General features: G+C 44.1%; 1 protein-coding gene across 1 annotated transcript in view; it reads left to right on the top strand.

Annotated features, from left to right (window-relative positions):
• LOC135507335 (inactive ubiquitin carboxyl-terminal hydrolase 53-like) overlaps window positions 1-18,976 on the top strand; it is a 42,985-nt gene extending 24,009 nt beyond the window's left edge. The window contains 8 exon segments of the mRNA XM_064926895.1: window positions 2,121-2,231; window positions 2,562-2,684; window positions 4,164-4,977; window positions 5,402-5,466; window positions 15,127-15,205; window positions 17,734-18,011; window positions 18,014-18,604; window positions 18,900-18,976. Of these exon segments, the coding sequence (XP_064782967.1) occupies window positions 2,121-2,231; window positions 2,562-2,684; window positions 4,164-4,977; window positions 5,402-5,466; window positions 15,127-15,205; window positions 17,734-18,011; window positions 18,014-18,604; window positions 18,900-18,976 (2,138 nt within the window).
• Window positions 18,977-20,128: the final 1,152 nt, after the last annotated feature.

Here is a 20,128-nt window from a genome sequence, read left to right as displayed (position 1 = left end):
ACAGGACGTGCAAGGCTAGGGAGGTGCACAGGAGGCCTGGTGCGTGAGGCTGGCACCATCTTCACCAGCCGACTAACACGCACCTCATGACGAGTATGGAGCGCTGACCCAGGTGCCATCAAATCCCCGACACGCTCCGTCGGGCGAATATCATGCTTAAAGCACCAACACAGCAACTCCCTCATTATTCTCTCCTCCAATTTCCCCATTAACTCCTTCACAGTCTCTGCTTCGCTCACCTCCAACACCGGCTCTGGTTCTGGTCTCCTCCTTGGCTCCTCACGATAAACAGGGAGAGTTGGCTCAGGTCTGACTCCTGACTCTGCCACACTCTCCCTGAGCCCCCCCAAGAAATTTTTGGGGCTGACTTTCGGGCTTCCATCCGCGTCGCCGCGCTGCTTCCTCATACCAGCGCCTCTCAGCTCTCTCCGCCTCCAGTTCTTCTTTGGGGCGGCGATATTCTCCAGGCTGATCCCAGGGTCCTTCTCCGAACAATTCGTCCTCCCATGTCCATTCCTTCTCCTGCTGCACCTTGGGGCGGCTACACTCTCCTGGTTTAGCCCAGGGTCCTCTCCCGTCGAGGATTTCCTCCCAAGTCCAGAAAGTCTTGTTACGCTGCTCCTGCTGCGGCTGTTGCCTGTTACCATGCCGCTTGGTCCTGTTGTGGTGGGTGATTCTGTAACGGTTCTCGTCTGGTGAAGGAGAAGCGGACCAAAATGCAGCGTGGTGGTTACTCATGTTCTTTAATGAAAAATGACTCGACATGAAATAACTAGAAAATACAAAACAACAAACGGAACGTGAAAAACTATACAGCCTATCTGGTGACAACAAACACAGAGACAGGAACAATCACCCACAAAATACTCAAAGAATATGGCTACCTAAATATGGTTCCCAATCAGAGACAACGATAATCACCTGACTCTGATTGAGAACCGCCTCAGGCAGCCATAGACTATGCTAGACACCCCACAAAACCCCAAGACAAACACACCACAATAACCCATGTCACACCCTGGCCTGACCAAATAAATGAAGATAAACATAATATATTTTGACCAGGGCGTGACAATCACGCCTGGTTCCAATCCCATCAATTACATGTTGTGTATTTAACCCTCTGTTTCCCCTCATGTCCTTGCCGGTGATTGTTTATTGTAAGTGTATGTGTACGTCTGTACTGGTGTGCGTCGGGTTATGTTACCCATAGATTTTTATTATTATGTTTTCCTGTGTTTTTTTTGTAAATAAACTGCACCATTGGAGAAACAGTTATTTCTCTCCTGCGTCTGACTTCTCTGCCGCCAGTTAAACATCCTTACAGAGGGCCTAATTCCAATAGGAATCAGATATTAGTCTGGGCCTTACAAGAATGCATTTTGAGGGCCTGATGTGGCTCCAGAGCCAATGGAGCATCCACCATATTCTTTGCACCAGTCTTTTTCTTTTAAACACGTGAAGGCAAGTGAAAATGCGTACACACAAAGTAGCAGGGTAGAGAATTGGTATGCAACATGGACTGGCTAGATGCTACCAAAAATGGAGTAAACTAATGCCAGTTGCTGTTTTAGTGAGGCAGAACACCTTGGCAAGGATAGACACAGTTTTGTGACAGGCCAACTACTGAGCTGGGTCATGTCATGTGTCGTAGAAAAACAAACAAAGGAAAACACTTGTGGAAAAAGTGCAACTTTATTATAATGTTTTTTTAAATGCATTGTCCAATGTTGCATTTTAGCTTACAGCAGCTGTGGACAGCTCTCCTCCTGTGCAGTTGGCCACCACTGCAGGATTTTATTCTAGTCCTACTTTAACATACTTTATTCTGCTAACTGTTGAGAAAGTCAATCAACTGGGTTAGTGTAGGGCTAGTTTGCGTTCCAGACCAACTGCATTGCAGATGTTGCATTACAAAAACAAATGGTTGTGTGCCACGTCATCCACTGCGCAGTTAAGCATCAAATTCCAATATCATATGATGTGGATAGATGACATGTTAAACACCCATCCAAGCGTTCTGAGATCTGGCATACATCTGAAATGTAGTCAGCCTGGAACGTGGCCATTAGCTCTCACCTCATCTCACTGAATGCCTATCTGATGTTCTGCTTCTGCAGCAGGGATGAAGAAGTTGGATGCCATCTGGGAGAATGCAGGCCCATTCCGCTCCAACCAGGGGCCCTATAAGCAAATGCTACTTCCACCCTCCACCTCAGGCTACAAAAGAGGTAAGATCTGGGTTGAGGCCAGTAGGCACAGAACTGCAGAAAATGCCTTGAAGCATATTGAACCTCATTTTCGTTTTCCATTTCAAAACGTTGTACTTCGGGGTGCTGTGCAGAACATGACCCAGACTTGGATTTTGGCAGAGGAAGACAACTAAGATTTAAAAAATACCTCAAAACATAATAAAACATTTTTTTTGTGTTATATTATATGATTTTAAATGCATTGTATCCACATCATATGGTTGAATTGTGTTTTTAAATTGTAAAATAAATCAAATCAAATGAGCATGTGTTCTAACTCATGTGCTATCCCAATCCTGATATCCATAGTGAAAGGCCCACCTTGTAGTCCCAACAAATTCCGGGTTCCTTCCAAGGAGACTTCCCAGAGGGTTGTAGAGGGGATAAAGAAGGAGGCCGAAAGAGGGCGTCGAAAACCAGATCCACACAAAGGTAACGTGCACTACAGTGATTGTTATACTCATATGGTAACATTTTACTGTACTTTGAGGGGTACCTTGAAAAACCATGACATGCGCTGATGACATGTGTAAGAACCAGTATATTGTGTCCATTCTCTTTTTATCAAAACAGTTTTAGCTTACAGTGGCAGATAGAAATAACTTGCACAAAAATTGAAATTACTATTCAATGAATCAGAGGCAGTTACTTGTCACTGACTACCACAAACTTAATGTTGTGTGTGATGAGTGAACTATTCAACCAACCAGTGCTACAACCAATATCAATGTATACTTGACTGTTAACCTGATTGTAGATTATTAAGATACAAGGGTTTTCTCTTCAATATTGGTTGGATGATTTTTCACACTTTTTATAGACACAAATAGTATTGACTATAATGTGATATGATGCAGTGTACATCCAATAGATTGCCTGAAGGGTCACTTGGATAATATTTTGGTGCATTGTTTTTTTAGATGTGGCCCCAAACCAAAGGGCAAACTAAGGGCAGCAATATGGAGTCAGGAAATGTTTTACAGGACTGGCCAATCTCCAAGAAAATAGCATACCATCTGTTCTACACAGATAAAGTTGTGTCAGGGCAAATAGAACCATGTAAGATGGAAATAATTGGTTCCAGAGTGCTTCAGTTTTTTTTGTGTAGTTCTAATCCTAGGTTTTATTATTTGTGTGACCTGCTTTTCTAAATTTTATCATACTTTATTATGCTTACATTTTCATTTTCAGTTCCGAGGTAAGTTTTCTGATGAAGCTAAACAATGTGCTTTGCATTTTGCCAGTGTTTCACAGAAGACCATGTGACATGTGTCCCAAAAGTGCCCTCTCCAATCAGATTTTTCGACCCAAAATTCCACCTAAAACAGAATATTCAAAGAAAGATTATGTAATATTGTCTTTTGGAATATCTGGACGATGTTGGAAGGCATTGTGTCCTATATCAAATATCTTCAACTTTTACGATATAAACCTTGGACCAAGTGCAGGAGATTTTCTTCTCTCAATCGAGCCATTCATTGTTCAACATTTATCCAATCCTGAGAAATATATTTAAAAACCACCTAGAATACGTTTATACGTAGATTGTAGGCCTAAATACATTTTACGATGCTACACAAGTACAATATGCATGCTTGGCACACCAAAACAAAAATGCTGTTTCTTACATATGTAGGATCTTAATTTGATCAACCTGTTGCAGGAGAACTTTTGAGCAATCTACGAAAATGTAAATGTGTAGTGTATTTGAGGTTTAGAATTTCAAAAGTTTGTAATTTCCACTTTGAAATTTCAGACTTGATCTGCCTTAATGTATCAACCCCTACAAAAATGTCCATTAATTATAATCCACATAATAATTCACATTTCATGTTGCTGCAGGATTATTGTCCTGCTGTTGCAAACTGGCACACATTAAGATCCTACATCTGTATGTCACTTCCTGTTTAGATATGTCCTATGCCAGATCCCCGCCTGAGGACGGGCTGAGGCAGCACACTGACCAGAGGTTGCGAGGCGGCAGTGGAGCCCGGGCTGACAAGTTGTCATCCTCCCACCAGAGCAGAGCTTCCCAGGACCCAGACCCACGCTCTCAATCCGGTGCCCTTGGCGGACAAAGTTGGAGACAGGAAACCTCCCCTGGTCACCAAGAACAGGACGGCAGCCAGGACGCGTGGGATAAGGGCAGCAGGTTGGGAGCGGGCCATAACAAAGCCAAGCCCTCCTGGAGGCCAATCCGGGAAGTTCTGAATGTGGACAGCGTCTTGAACGACCTTGAACGGCGACAACAACAGCAGCACTATGGCAGTGGTGGTAGCCCCCAGCTCGCTAAACCCTCCTATCAGGAGATCCCGCATGGCAGCGAACAGGACAACCGGGACTGGGAAAAAGAGCGGGAAAAGGATAAAGAGCGGGAACGGGACAGTCTCAGGATGAGGGAAGAGTGCAAGCAGCAGAAGTGCTTGATGACAATTTACGAGGACGAGCAGCGGCAAGAGACAGAGAGCCACAGCTCCCTTGAATCGGAGGGCAGGGCAAGTGGGCACGGCGACCGGGGAGGTGGAGGGGATGGAAGCAGCGGGAGTAGGGCCAAGGGCGGGACCAAAGCCCTGTTGCGCAGCGACACCTGGACCATCCAGAGGACTGAGTCGGGATACGAGAGCAGCGACCGGCTGAGCAGCGGCTCCACCAACCCTGACTCGCCAGGGGTGGACAGCTTTGCCGGGAAGGAGCAGCGGTTGACACCAGAGGTGCAGTCTCAGAGGTATGATGGCAGACTGGGGTTTAAACCCAGCTCTAGAGACCGGGCTTTAGCCTGCTGAGCTAAAATCTAGGAGCATAGATTAATGCCTGGTGTGCAGTCACAAAGGTGGACTTTGTTTACATTCAAATCTTGTGTTAAGTGACTGTAATGCACTCTTTGTTTAAAGGACTGTTTAACCGAGTTAATCGAGTTCATGTGTTGACACCTAATAAACTTGCCTTATATTTGTTTATATAGATTTTTTGTCTTTTCAGGGGACCCATGTGTTTCCAGACAATAAAACAATGAATTTAACACTTTAAATGTCACACAAGGATAGTTGTACCACAATGTCAATCGTAAACTTAGTCTCTTGGGTGAAACACAATGATCTTACTCTCTGAAGTCCATTTTGGCAGAGTTGTTTCAGAGTTTTTTTTTTCAGCAGGGTTCAGCTTCACCCAAACAGGTGCGATTCTAAACCTGATGCGGTACACTCCCCTTTGCAAGGTAAGTGGATGTTCTGCGCTTTCGAGTATGTGTTTAATATATAAGTTGTACAGATGCATGATCTTAATTTGATCACTCTTTTGTAACTGAGAAATTTTCTGCACAGTGGGAAATGCAGATGGGTTTCATGATTTACATAAATTTACTGAAAACATGCAATAACACATGGTTATATTAACAGTACTTCACTTTTCATGTAGCCTAATTTTGGCCGGCTAATAGCCTAACCAGTAATATAGCCTAACCACCGATCAGGATTATTTTTGCTGCGACAATACTAGTCAATTAATATCCTACAGCTGTAGTACAGTATGTTTTTTGAAGGTTCATTGTTTGTAGTTTAAACTGAAACTGAGTCATGTTCTCTCCAAAGGACAGTTTGAAAATGTACTAGGGTGGGATTGCTGCTCCAAAACGGGAAGGTTGTCTAACTTTTGTTTTGCTTTGGGGAGGGTTGTGTGTATTTTTTTATTGGGCAAGGGGAGGGTAGTACATTTTTTCCCCTGATTTACATTCACCATTTTGCAGGTTTTCATGTCTTCCATATAGCCAATTTCTTCATCTGTTTGCATGTGCCCTCCCTATCTAGGTGTTTTGGCACTTCACTTATGCACTACGCTTTTCCACACGGGTACTACACCACACGTTAATATACCTATAGCTAGCACATTTGGTTCCTTGGAGGTTGGGGGACATTACATTTTTGGTTTCCCATTGGTTCTTGGGACTAATCCATACGTTTCCTGACTAGTAAATCTGAAAGTTTTATTAACGTTCAGAGAACGGAAGTTAATATTTTGCCTGTTCTGGGAACTTACATTTTTAACTTGCAGGGAGATTCTGAGAATGTTTTACTGTGGTTCCCTGAAAGTTTTCCTTGGAGTTTTTATTACGTTGTGAGAACAGCAATTATAGATTATTTGAAGCTCATTAAATAATGATCTGAGAACATGTTTCAATAAGACTTTTAATAACACTGCTACATTAGGCTAACTGTTTTGAACTCCAAGCACAGATGGTACACATTATATTAATTTCCTTATGTTCTCTATCCATGGAAGTAGTCCACTTTGCCACCAGGATGGAGCGAGCATGCATTTTTTTTACTCATACTAAGCTGTTCATTAACCTAGTGGTTAGAGCGTTGGGCCAGTAACAGAAAGGTTGCTAAATTGAATCCCGGGCTGACAAGGTACAAATCGGTCGTTCTGCCCCTGAACAAAGCAATTAACCCACTGTTCCTAGGCCATCATTGTAAAAATAATTTGTTCTTAACTGACTTGCCTGGTTAAATATATATATATATATATTTATATTTTATATATATATATATATATATATATTTATATTTTAAAACAAGATAGTGGATAGAGAATGTTTTCTTGATGTTGAGAATGTGCCCTCAGGAAAAAATTCACACCCCTTTACTTTTTCCAAATCCACATTCCACTTTTTCCACAGCAATTTTCAAGTCTTGCCATAGATTTTCAAGACAATTTAAGTCACAACTGTAACTAGGCCACTCAGGAACATTCAATGTCGTCTTGGTAAGCATCTCCAGTGTATATTTGGCCTTAAATTGTTGTCCTACTGAAAGGTGTATTTGTCTCCCACTGTCTGTTGGAAAGCAGACTGAACCAGGGTTTCTTCTAGGATTTTGCCTATGCTTAGCTCTATTCCATTTCTTTTTATCCTAAAAACCTCCCTAGTCCATTCTCATGACAAGCATACCCATAACATGATGCAGCCACCACCATGCTTGAAAATATGAAGAGCGGTACTCAGTGATATGTTCTGTTGGAGTTTCCCCAAACATAATTCTTTGTATTCAGGACAGGATTTCTTTGCCACATTTTTTTTGCAGTTTTACTTTAGTGCATTATTGCAACAGGATGCATATTTTTGAATATTATATTCGATATAAACCTCATGTAGGTTATTGTTGTGGAGTAACTACAATGTTGTTCTATCCTCAGTTTTCTCTGATCACATCCATTAAACTGTAACTGTTTTAAAGTCACCATTGGTCTCTTGGTGAAATCCCTGAACAGTATTCTTCCTCTCCAGCAACTGAGTTAGGAAGGTCACCTGTATCTTTATAGTGACTGGGTATATTTATACACCATCCAAAGTGTAATTAATAAAGTCACCATTGTCATAGGGATATTCAATGTCCGCTTTAAAAAATAATAATCTGCAAATGGGTGCCCTTTGCAAGACATTGGAAAACCTCCCTGGTCTTTGTGGTTGAATCTGTGTTTGAAATTTACTGCTCAACATACGTTCTTTAAATGCATGTAGTTCTGTCTATTTTTAAATTACATTCTTAGAACGCTCTTTGCTCGTTAGTAATATTTTCTTGTGTTTTTTATGGAAAGTTTTCTTAATGTTCTGAAAACATGACTTCATATAGAACCATGAGGAAACCTGCAGAAAACATTATCCTGGAGTACTGAAATTCACACAGAAGAACATTGTTTCTTAATGTTCTCTGAACATTCTGAGAACATTACTTTAAATAGAACCATGAGGAAACCTTTAGGAAACGTTACACTGAAGTACTTAAATTCCCTCCTAAGAAACATGGTTCTCAGAATGTTACACTACATGATCAAAGGTATGTGGACACCTGCTCATCAAACATCTCATTCCAAAAGCATAGGCATTAATATGGAGTTGGTCCCCCTTTTGCTGCTATAACAGCCTACACTCTTCTGGGAAGGCTTTCCAATAGATGTTGGAACATTGCTACTGGACTTGCTTCCATTCAGCCATAAGAGAATTAGTGAGGTCGAGCACCGCTTGCAGTCGGCGTTCCAATTAATCCCAAAGGTGTTTGATAGGGTTGAGGTCAGGGCTATGTGCAGGCCAGTGAAGTCCATTCACACCAATCTCAACAAACATTTCTGTATGGACCTTGCTTTGTGCACGGGGGCATTGTCATTGCAAAATGAGAAAAACTGTTGAAAAACTTCCCTAAACTGTTGCCACGTCTAGAATGTCATTGTATGATGCATTGTTAAGATTTCCCTTCACTGGAACCAAGGGGCCTAGACTGAACCAGACCATTATTTCTCCTCCACCAAAGTTTACAGTTGGCACTATGCATTGGGGCAGATTCCAATAGTCCAATAGCGGCAAGCTTTACACCACTCCAGCCGACACTTGGCATTACACATGGCGATCTTAGGTTTGTGTGCAGCTGCTCGGCTATGGAAATCCATTTCATGAAGCTCCTGACGAACAGTTATTGTGCTGACATTGCTTCCAGAGGCAGTTTGGAACTCTGTATTGAGTGTTACAACCGAGGACAGACTATTTTTACGCGCTACATGCTTCAGCACTCAGCGGTCCCATTCTGTGAGCTTGTATGACCTACCACTTTGCAGCTGAGCCGTTGTTGCTCCTAGCTTCCCAGCCCGGGGCCTACGATGAGGACTTCTCCGAAGTCGTCCTATATAGTGTGTCCACATAGGCCTATGCTCCCAGCAGGCCCATTATTCAGGAAAGTATAACAAGTGTTCTGCCTCCTTTCTGATCCGAGCGGCTTTCCTTGACCTAGAACCTGCTCCTAGAGGACGTTAGGATGATGCCTAAATATTAGTCATTTCACTTACCTTTTATGTGTGGCAATCTTTAATAATAAATAGTACACCTTCATATCAACTCTCTAACAGAAAACATTATGCTAATGTTATCCATGAAAATGTCAAAGTATATTTTCACACTACTTATTATAATGCCAAACCATTAAAATTGTGATCTACAAATATATATTCTCATAATGAATTCTGTCATGTTTACATGTGAACATTTTTTTAACTTAGCTGCCATGACAGTAGCTAACTAACCTAGCTAGACTAACTTTAGCTAGCATAACCTATTTAAAACCTTATAGAGCAGATCATCTATCTGTAAGGACCAACGCCGGACATGAGAAGCAGATATGGGGAGTTGACATTTAATTAGGAACAGACAAAAAGCAAGACCGAAACAGCGTCAGCACACGGGTACACAATGACAAATGACAATCAATGCAGCAGCGGGGAACCGAGATGGGAAACTGACAAATATAGGGGAGGTAGTAAACAGGTGATTGAGTCCAATGCTGGGGAGCCTGGCACCCTCGAGTGCCGGGGGGGGGGGGGGCTTGATACTATCTATATAATAAATTGTGACATTGTAACATTACTAGCTAGTAACTCACCTGCCTTGAAAATAAGTTTGAGGTGATGTGAATTCACTTGACACTTGCTAGTTTCTGGCCGAGTTTTCCACAGCAGTTTTTTCTAAATCTAGCGAGAGCAAGTAGTTAGTAGAAGAAGAAGAGTGAATGAAGCTGCTACAGCGAGCAGCCCCTCTGTTGGCCAATACAAACACAACGCGATTGAGACATCAACCAGTAGGCTCTGCTGCCTGGTCTTTCTTGCCACGTAAAATATAATTTCACTTTGCGGTCTGTTTTTAGCACACACTTAAAAACGGGGACATTTCCGGGGACAGCTCCAGCCGGGAACAGACCACCAAAAATGGAGACTATCCCCGGAAAACGGAAACGTCTGGTCACCCTAGCATAAACGCAATTAGTCAGTGTTTTAATCTGATTAGGCTACAGTACTTCCAAACTGTCGGCTACCATCTCACGGTCATCCACTCCACTATATTCCCATTCCATCATCCAAACTGCTTTTTATTTTTTAAATTATTTTTATTTATTTCACCTTTATTTAACCAGGTAGGTCAGTTGAGAACAAGTTCTCATTTACAAACTGCAACCTGGCCAAGATAAAGCAAAGCAGAGCAACGAAAGCAACAACACAGTTACACATGGGATAAACAAATGTACAGTTTAAAACACAATAGAAAAATATACAGTGTGTGCAAATGTAGTAAGGTTTAGGAAGGTAAGAAAATAAATAGGCCATAGTGGCAAAATAAATAACAATTTAACATTAACTTTGGAGGGATGGATGTGCAGATGATGTGCAAGTAGAGATACTGGGGTGCAAAAAAACAAAAACAATATGGGAATGGGGTAGTTGGATGTGCTATTTACAGATGGGCTGTGTACAGGTACAGTGATAGGTAAGCTGCTCTGTCAGCTGATGCATAAAGTTAGTGAGGGAGATATAAGTCTCCAGCGTTTGTGATTTTTGCAATTCGTTCCCGTCATTGGCAGCAGAGAATTGGAAGGAAAGGCGGCCAAAGAGGTGTTGGCTTTGGGGATGACAAGTGAAATATACCTGCTGGAGCGCGTGCTACGGGTGGGTGTTGCTATGGTAACCAGTGAGCTAAGATAAGGCGGGGCTTTACCTAGCAAAGACTTATAAATGGCCTGGAGACAGTGGGTTTGGTGACGAATATGTAGCGAGGGCCAGCCAACGAGAGCATACAGGTGACAGTGGTGGGTAGTGTATGGGGCTTTGGTGACAAAACGGATGGCACTGTGATAGACTACATCCAGTTTGCTGAGTATAGTGTTGGAGGCTATTTTGTAATTGACATCGCCGAAGTCAAGGATCGGTAGGACAGTCCGTTTTACGAGGGTATGTTTGGCAGCATGAGTGAAGGAGGATTTGTTGCGAAATAGGAAGCCGATTCTAGATTTTAATTTTGGATTGGAGATGCTTAATGTGAGTCTGGATGGAGAGTTTACAGTCTAACCAGACACCTAGGTATTTGTAGTTGTCCACATATTCTAAGTCAGAACCGTCCAGAGTAGTGATGCTAGGCGGGCAGGCAGGTGCGGGCAGAAATCGGTTGAAGAGAATGCATTTAGTTTTACTAGCATTAAAGAGCAGTTGGAGGCTATGGAAGGAGTGTTGTATGGCATTGAAGCTCGTTTGGAGGTTTGTTAACAGTATCCAAGGAAGGGCCAGATGTATATAGAATGGTGTTGTCTGCGGATCAGAGAATCACCAGCAGCAAGAGCGATATCATTGATATATACAGAGAAAAGAGTAGGCCGATAATTGAACCCTGTGGCACCCCCATAGAGACTGCCAGAGGTTTCTGTTGGTAGGGGTAGCCAGGTGGAAAGCATGGCCAGCAGTAGAAAAATGCTTATTGAAATTCTCGATTATTGTAGATTTATCAGTGGTGACAGTATTTCCAAGCCTAAGTGCAGTGGGCAGCTGGGAGGAGGTGCACGCTCTTATTCTCCATGGATTTTACGGTGTCCCAAAACTTTTTGTAATTAGTGGTACAGGATGCAAATTTCTGTTTGAAAAAGCTAGCCCTAGCTTTCCTAACTGACTGTGTATATTGGTTCCTGACTTCCCTGAAAAGTTGCATATTGCGGGGGCTATTCAATGCTAATGCAGTAAGCCACAGGATGTTTTTGTGCTTGTTAAGGGCAGTCAAGTCTGGAGTGAACCAAGGGCTATGTCTGTTCATAGTTCAACATTTTTTGAAAGAGGCTTGCTTATTTAAGATGGTGAGGAAGGCACTTTTAAAGAACAACCAGGCATCCTCTACTAACGCCATGAGGTCAATATCTTCCAGGATACCCGGGCCAGGTCAATTAGAAAGGCCTGCTTGCAGAAGTGTTTTAGAGAGTGTTTGACAGTGATGAGGGGTGGTCGTTTGACCGAGGGCCCCTTACGGACGCAGGCAGTGATCGGTGTGATCCTAGTTGAAGACAGCAGAGGTGTATTTAGAGGGCAAGTTGGTCAGGATGATATCTTTGAGGGTGCCCAAGTTGACAGATTTAGGGTTGTACCTGGTAGGTTCCTTGATTAATGGTGTGCCAGGGTAGCCTAGTGGTTAGAGCATTGGACTTGTAACCGGAACGTTCAAACCCCCGAGCTGACAAGGTACAAATCTCCAGACTGATATACTCTTCTTGGTTCTGGTGTTGAAGACTCAAACCATGATGATAAGCGCTCAAAGTCGGTAATCAGTATGCAGTTATATGTTGCTTATTGGTTGTGTGTGGTGCATTGGCACAAGAAACCTTTTGATGGAAAATTAATTGCATATATTTTATAGAATTATAAATATAGCATCAACATGTGGAAAATACGATTTCCCCCTACCTGATCGTTGTCTGCAGCCGGCTCTGGTCGTAGTGTAATGATACAGGCAGGGAGAGTGAGCCTGTCCGTCCGTGGTGGACGGCAAACCCTCAACTTTCTGAAGTTGATATCCACGTTTATAAACACAGGGTTGCTACAGTTATTGTTATTTATGGTGGTAATCATTATTTTTGATTTGAGGGTGTGCAATATATTTTTTTTTCATATGTCAAACTGTCCCTAAAGTGTTCATAACACCAAATCTCTCAGAACACTTGAAAAATGGTGTTATTCTTACAAAGGTTTAGCGTTATACCTGCAAAATCATAGTAATAGTTCTAAATCAATACAGTACATAATGTATCTTCTATCTATTGTGATGGAAATGTTATACTTAATTTCCATCAAACTATCATAATGCAACCCTTGATAAAATGTTCAAACTGTATTATAAGACGACTTTGTATATACATCGGAGCAACGACAAAATCCTCAGTGTTTTGAAAAGAGAGATACCAGTATTATCTTCCCCTCCCCCATACCAACGTTTCAGGGAAACATAGGCTTTAAAAAAGAAGGAAAAGCAGATTAAGGGACTGTTCATTTTGATCCCCTGACTTAATGGTGCGAGATTATGGCCAACTGAATATGGGGGCAATAGGCCCTAAACACAAAGGACCTTTGTCATGATTGTCAGAGCCCTGGTGAGTCATGCAAAATCAAGCACTTCAAATCTCTTATGTTCTAATCTGCACTAGCTATTTAAAATACATGACTATATCCGAGAAGAAAACGCTAAATAAACCTAGTGTGGAAATAGATTTTGAGCCGAGCTAACAAATGGCCTACTGTTGCTACTGTAAATAGCAGTACTGTAAATAACACGCCAAAATCTATCAGACATGTGTAGTGTACAGTAGGATATGTGTTGTGTTGTACTGTAGATCTCTGACTATTTTCCACACTGAGAATGAGGGTAGGCAAAATATAAAAATACAGTAACATCCTGACTTGATAATTTGTTGTTGTCATGTTGAGAGGGAGATCTTGCCTAAGATCTAAACCTTGCCTAAGCTCGACCCTATTGACTTTGTTTCCTAGAGGGAGTTTGTTGCGGTCTGCCTTGATAGCTATGTTCTAGATTTGTAGATTCTGTGCTCGCAACATCTTTTGACAGGATGCACAAATCCTATATGAATTTGAGGGAAAAGATTACCTTCTATTCACATTTTATCCTATGTGTATTTGATGAAAAATATGATATTCTATGCCATTGTATCTTATGTGTATTTGAGGGGCCAGAGTATGGCATTTTTGTCAAGTTTTATCCGATATGTGTTCAGAGGCTAAAGAGGACATTTTAGTCACATTAAAATAAACATTTTAAACACCGTATGAGTGAATAAATGTACACAGAATGTCAATTTGGATTGTGCGCTGGTTGAATGTTGGTCTCTAGAATGCCAAAAAGTTTATTTAACCTGTTCACCCATTAAGCCCCTCCACATTCATTAATCTGACAATAATCCCCAAATGCTTGTTCAGATGCCGCAGCTGGACTTGACTGTTTCCGCTTTAGTCATTGTTGTTAATATGTTAGCTTGTGTGTAGAGCGCTGTGTGCTCCAGTAGGATATGTTCCCCGTAAAATATATAAAAGCTAAGCTATTCAAAGCTTTTATTGCAACTGAATCAAGTGCTGGCCCCTTTTTTACATTTTCATGTGATCGAGTGTTGGCTGCAAACACTCTTTCATAGTTTTATGCAAGAGCATAGAGTTGAACATGTTTTATCCTTTCATCTGAATATGTTAACTTATAGCAATGCTTCCTTCTACAGTCAACCTGTGTGAATCTAGAGCCAAACCGACTCCCACAGCTTTTATCCTTGCATGGACCTCTAGGTCAGTGGCAGGAAGGGAAAAAAATGACGCTTCTATTTTTAAAGTGGATGAATTTAGCATGCATACTGCCTCCTGCTGTGCTGACCGTCTGCCGATTGGTCAATCCAGCAGCAGGGTCAATGGCGGTGGAGATCAACCCTGTGGTGCCATCGTGCGTCAGAAAAACAGAATTGCTTTTATTCCCCCATCTCAATGGCACTGTGAGACAAATAGGCTATCTCCCTTAAAATAGGCCCTTCCCTATTTCTCTTGCTCTCTTTCTCTCTCTCTCTCTCTGTGTCTGTGTCTACCTGCTTGTCCATCCCTCTCTCTTCTTTCTTTCTTTCTTTCTTTCTTTCTTTCTTTCAGTTTTATCTTTCTCTTGCTCTAATGTCTCTCCTGTGTGTTGCTCTGTTCGTTTTTTCTCTTCTCTGCAATTAGGTGTTATTTTCTTTGTGTCTCTAGAAAATGGTGTTTTAAATGAAAATGTCAAATACTTATTCCTAATTTATAAATCATGAATAAATAGACCTGATTAACTGTTGATGTAATTTATTCAATGGAATCACCCCCAAGTTGTATTACTTTTCCCTTCTGGACAAAATATCAAGATTTATCATGGGGAAAAACTATCCATACTTTATAAATAATGTAAATAAATAGCTCCATAAAATGTTGGTGATTGCATCATTTTGGGGTTTCATTTTAATTTTGTCCTAAGCAGTGAGTGTGTTAATTTTAGCTTTGTCTATTTTTCTTCTAGGTAAACATCAACTGACAACTCAGGGAAAGAATTGCGACCATCAAGTTTCACATCTCCTGAAAAGTAGTCCAAGTTCAAGGTAATTGTCACGTTCTGACCTTTATTTCCTTTGTTTTGTCATTATTTAGTATGGTCAGGGCGTGAGTTGGGGTGGGCAGTCTATGTTTGTTTTTCTATGATTTGGGTATTTCTATATTTCGGCCTAGTATGGTTCTCAATCAGAGGCAGGTGTCATTAGTTGTCTCTGATTGAGAATCATAGTTAGGTAACCTGGGTTTCACTGTGTGTTTGTGGGTGATTGTTCCTGTCTTTGCGTTTGCACCAGAAGGGCTGTTTTAGGTTTTCACGTTTTTTGTTTTGTTAATCTGTTCATGTGTAGAGTCTTTATTAAAGAACCATGAATAGAAACCACGCCGCATTTTGGTCCTCCTCTCCTTCACGTCAAGAAAACCGTTACAGAATCACCCACCACAACAGGACCAAGCGGCGTGGTGACAGGCAGCGGCAGCAGGAGCAGCGCAAGGAGGACTGGACATGGGAGGATGCGTTGGACGGTAAAGGACCCTGGGCACAGCCAGGAGAATATCGCTGCCCCAAGGAAGAGCTGGAGGCGGGGAAGGCGGAGAGGCGCTGGTATGAGGAGGCAGCACGGCGGCGTGGATGGAAGCCCGAGAGTCAGCTCCAAAAATTTCTTGGGTGGGGGCACACAGGAAGTGTGGCGAAGCCAGGTAGGAGACCTGCGCCAACTTCCTGTGCTTACCGGGGGGCGAGAGAGACCGGGCAGCCACCGTGTTATGCTGTGAAGCGCACGGTGTCCCCAGTGCGGGTGCATAGCCCGGTGCGGTACATACCAGCTCCGCGTATCGGCCGGGCTAGAGTGGGTATCGAGCCAAGTGCCATGAAGCCGGCTCTACGCATCTGGTCTCCAGTGCGTCTCCTTGGGCCGGCTTACATGGCACCAGCCGTGCGCATGGTGTCCCCGGTTCGCCTGCATAGCCCAGTGCGGGGTATTCCACCTCGCCGCACTGGCAGGGCGACCGGGAGCATTCAACCAGGTAAGGTTGGGCAGGCTCGGTGCTCAAGAGCTCCAGTGCGCCTGCACGGTCCGGTCTATCGGTACCACCTCCACGCACCAGTCCTCCGGTGGCAGCCCCCCGCACCAGGCTGTCTCCGTCTCATCCCTACAGGTGCTCCCGCCTGTCCAGTGCTGCCAGAGCCTTCCTCCTCTCCAGCGCTGCCGGAGTCTACCGCCTGTCCAGCGCTGCTAGAGCCTTCCTCCTCTCCAGCGCTGCCGGAGTCTCCCGCCTGTTCGGCGCTGCCAGAGCTCCCGCCCCTCAGTCCAGAGGCGCTAGAGCCCCTCATTCCAGAGGCGCCAGAGCTACTCAGTCCAGCACTGCCAGAGCCTTCCTCTCCAGCGTTGCCGGAGCTACCCGTCTGCCCAGCGCCATCTGAGCTACCAGTCTGCCCAGCACCATCTGAGCTACCAGTCTGCAAGGGGCCGCCAGTGCCGCCAGTCTGCAAGGGGCCGCCAGTGCCGCCAGTCTGCAAGGGGCCGCCAGTGCCGCCAGTCTGCAAGGGGCCGCCAGTGCCGCCAGTCTGCAAGGGGCCGCCAGTGCCGCCAGTCTGCAAGGGGCCGACAGTGCCGCCAGTCTGCAAGGGGCCGACAGTGCCGCCAGTCTGCAAGGGGCCGCCAGTGCCGCCAGTCAGCCAGGGGCCGCCAGTCAGCCAGGGGCCGACAGTCAGCCAGGGGCCGCCAGAGCCCCTCAGCCTAGAGGCATCAGAGCCCCCGCCCCTTTGTCCAGAGCTTCTGCCCCTCTGTCCAGAGCTTCCGCCCCTCTGTCCAGAGCTTCCGCTCCTTTGTCCAGAGCTTCCGCCCCTCTGTCCAGAGCTTCCGCCCCTCTGTCCAGAGCTTCCGCCCCTCTGTCCCGAGCTGCCCCTCTGTCCAGTGGGGTCATTGAGAAGGGTTGCCATGGTTAGAAAGCCACGGAGGCGGACAATAAGGCGGACTAAGACGATGGTGAAGTGGGGTCCGCATCCCGCGCCAGAGCCGCCACCGCGGACAGACGCCCTCCCAGACCCTCCCCTATAGGTTAAGGTTTTGCAGCCGGAGTCCGCACCTTTGGGGGGGAGGGGGGTACTGTCACGTTCTGACCTTTATTTCCTTTGTTTTGTCATTATTTAGTATGGTCAGGGCGTGAGTTGGGGTGGGCAGTCTATGTTTGTTTTTCTATGATTTGGGTACTTCTATGTTTCGGCCTAGTATGGTTCTCAATCAGAGGCAGGTGTCATTAGTTGTCTCTGATTGAGAATCATACTTAGGTAGCCTGGGTTTCACTGTGTGTTTGTGGGTGATTGTTCCTGTCTTTGTGTTTGCACCAGATAGGGCTGTTTTAGGTTTTCACGTTTTTTGCTTTGTTAGTCTTTTCATGTGTAGAGTCTTTATTAAAGAACCATGAATAGAAACCACGCTGCATTTTGGTCCGCCTCTCCTTCACCCCAAGAAAACCGTTACAGTAATGTTATGTTGATATGTTTAATGTCGTAAATTGTCAATGTGTACATCCATATTTTGTGCATTTAGAAAGTATATTGTGTTCTATTCTACAGACAGAAATGTAGATACAGCCCCTGTAGTTCTAAGAAAGGAGCTGGTCTAGAGAGGGACGCTAGCTCCTCAGACAACAGGAGCAGTCACATGATGGAATCGCCAGAGATGAGTAACAACAACAGAGGTGGTCACCATGGCGATAGCCCAGCCCTGCGGCGCTTGGGTGAACCCAGCAGCTCGGAGTGGAACAGCACCGACAACCTGACTGGGAATCTCTCAGAACCAGAGGACAGTGCCTACCGCTCCAGCAACAGCAAGCCCCTTTTGTCCGAGTTGCCCTGTCCCCCCACCACCTGGCCTTCCACCAACCCCCCCATATCGAACTGGAAGAGCCCTCATCTCAACATCAGCCCATCATGCCACCACTGCCTCACCCCAAAGCCGCCCAGCGAGCTTCCCCTCACCAGGGGGATGTTGGCCGCCACTGCTTCCATCCCAGGCTACTCCAGGAGCCCTCCCAGACCAGCCCCCGGCCCAGCGTCCGGCCCACCTCGGCCTCACATACCCCCAGCCCCAACCGGAGGTCGGAATCCAATGACCCTCTGCAGAGGCCCTCGTCGGGTGCCAGCTCCAAGTCGGGCTCGGACCCAGAGAGGAGTAACCCATCGTCGGGCGAAAGTGAGGAGAGGCTGCCCATCTGCAGGCCACCTGGAGCCGAGTCAGCGGCAGCCCAAGGGGTTTCCCTCACCACGTACTTCAGCGTGGACAATTGCATGACGGACACATACAGACTTAAGTACCATCACCAGCGACCCCTCCTACTCTCGGCTATCGTGCAGCGAGCACCGACGGAGCCCCGAGAACATCCCAACCACCACCTGCACCCCGCAAACACACACTCCATGCTACCCAAAACCCGGCCTGATGCAGGTAAGGTTGTACAGTCACAGCGGCTTGTAAAAACACCTACGGACATTCATGTACAGTACACTGTTCCAAAACGACATGTTCTGTTCTCCTCATACTGTACAAGTGGTCTCAACAGTAAATTTACAACTGTAATAAAGCATAAATATTAAAGCATCCAAATATTTTAAATGCTGGCATCTGCCCAAAATTTGCTTTGACTTCATCTGTAAAAAAAAAATATTATTTAAATGTCATGTGTGTTTTTGCATTGAGTTCATCTTCATCTATATTGTTTTATTTTTTTCCTCGAAAACAGGCCATAACAGCAATAAGCCCACTGCAAAATGGAACCCAGTGACAGCCAAAGCACTGGATGAGCGTGGCTATTTGTGATGGTATTACCTGGTAAGTGATACACAGTTCCTCTTTTCAGCACTTTTTTAATGGCTCCGCTACCAGATCCTTCTATGAATACAGATGCAGTTTATTTTGTACAAGCATTACTGCACGGCATGCTGCACTCGCCTGAGTCAAAATCAGTGAGAGAAGGCCAGACACAAATTTTTAATTTCCCTGGAGATGATAATGCATGACATTTCTTATTTAATTTAATGCAGTAAAAAACATATATTCATCTGTATACCAGAATTTAAGCTGTTCAGTACCACTACTCAGGACATGCACTGACTTTGCTACTTATTGAAGAAATATTTGCTGACAGTAACCATGTTTCCATCCACCGTTTTTATGCGACTAAAGTGATAGCGTATTAAAAAAAAACATGCCAGCTGTGATGGAAACCGTTTCAATACAATTTTATAAATGCCGATAGATTATTTGTTTGTTCAACCTGGGAATTTTTTTGTCTGTAAAATGTGGTGGAAACGCCTTTCGACATGTATTGATATACAGTGCCTTGCGAAAGTATTCGGCCCCCTTGAACTTTGCAACCTTTTGCCACATTTCAGGCTTCAAACATAAAGATATAAAACTGTATTTTTTTTGTGAAGAATCAACAACAAGTGGGACACAATCATGAAGTGGAACGACATTTATTGGATATTTCAAACTTTTTTAACAAATCAAAAACTGAAAAATTGGGCGTGCAAAATTATTCAGCCCCTCTGTAGCTTAGCTGGTAGAGCATTGTGCTTTGAACACAGGACAATGGGCCTAGTGGTTAGAGCGTTGGGCCAGTAACGAATGGTTGCTGGACAAATCCCCGAGCTCCCAAACTAAAAATCTGTCGTTCTACTCCTGAGCAAGGCAATTAACCCAGACACAATGTATGTATGCTTTGGATTAGAGTGTCTGCTAAATGGCATTTCTTTCTTGGAAATGTACTCATGGCGTATTCATGGCGTACACATACAGTATGATCTATATCATAGTAATCTACTGTCCTCTTCTTACTCATAGGTCTGATGTCCATGGAAAATAATCTATTGAACTGGATGCCAAAGAGTCTGCTGACTGGAAAGGTGTTGCTCCTAGAACTTCAATTGAAATCAGTGTCAAATGCCAAATCACTGATTCACTGTGGGT

The sequence above is a fragment of the Oncorhynchus masou genome, chromosome 21 (assembly GCF_036934945.1).
Source record: "Oncorhynchus masou masou isolate Uvic2021 chromosome 21, UVic_Omas_1.1, whole genome shotgun sequence".
Classification (NCBI taxonomy): Eukaryota; Metazoa; Chordata; class Actinopteri; order Salmoniformes; family Salmonidae; genus Oncorhynchus; species Oncorhynchus masou.
Note: the sequence above shows the minus strand (reverse complement) of the source record. Positions and strands in the feature narration are given on the sequence as shown.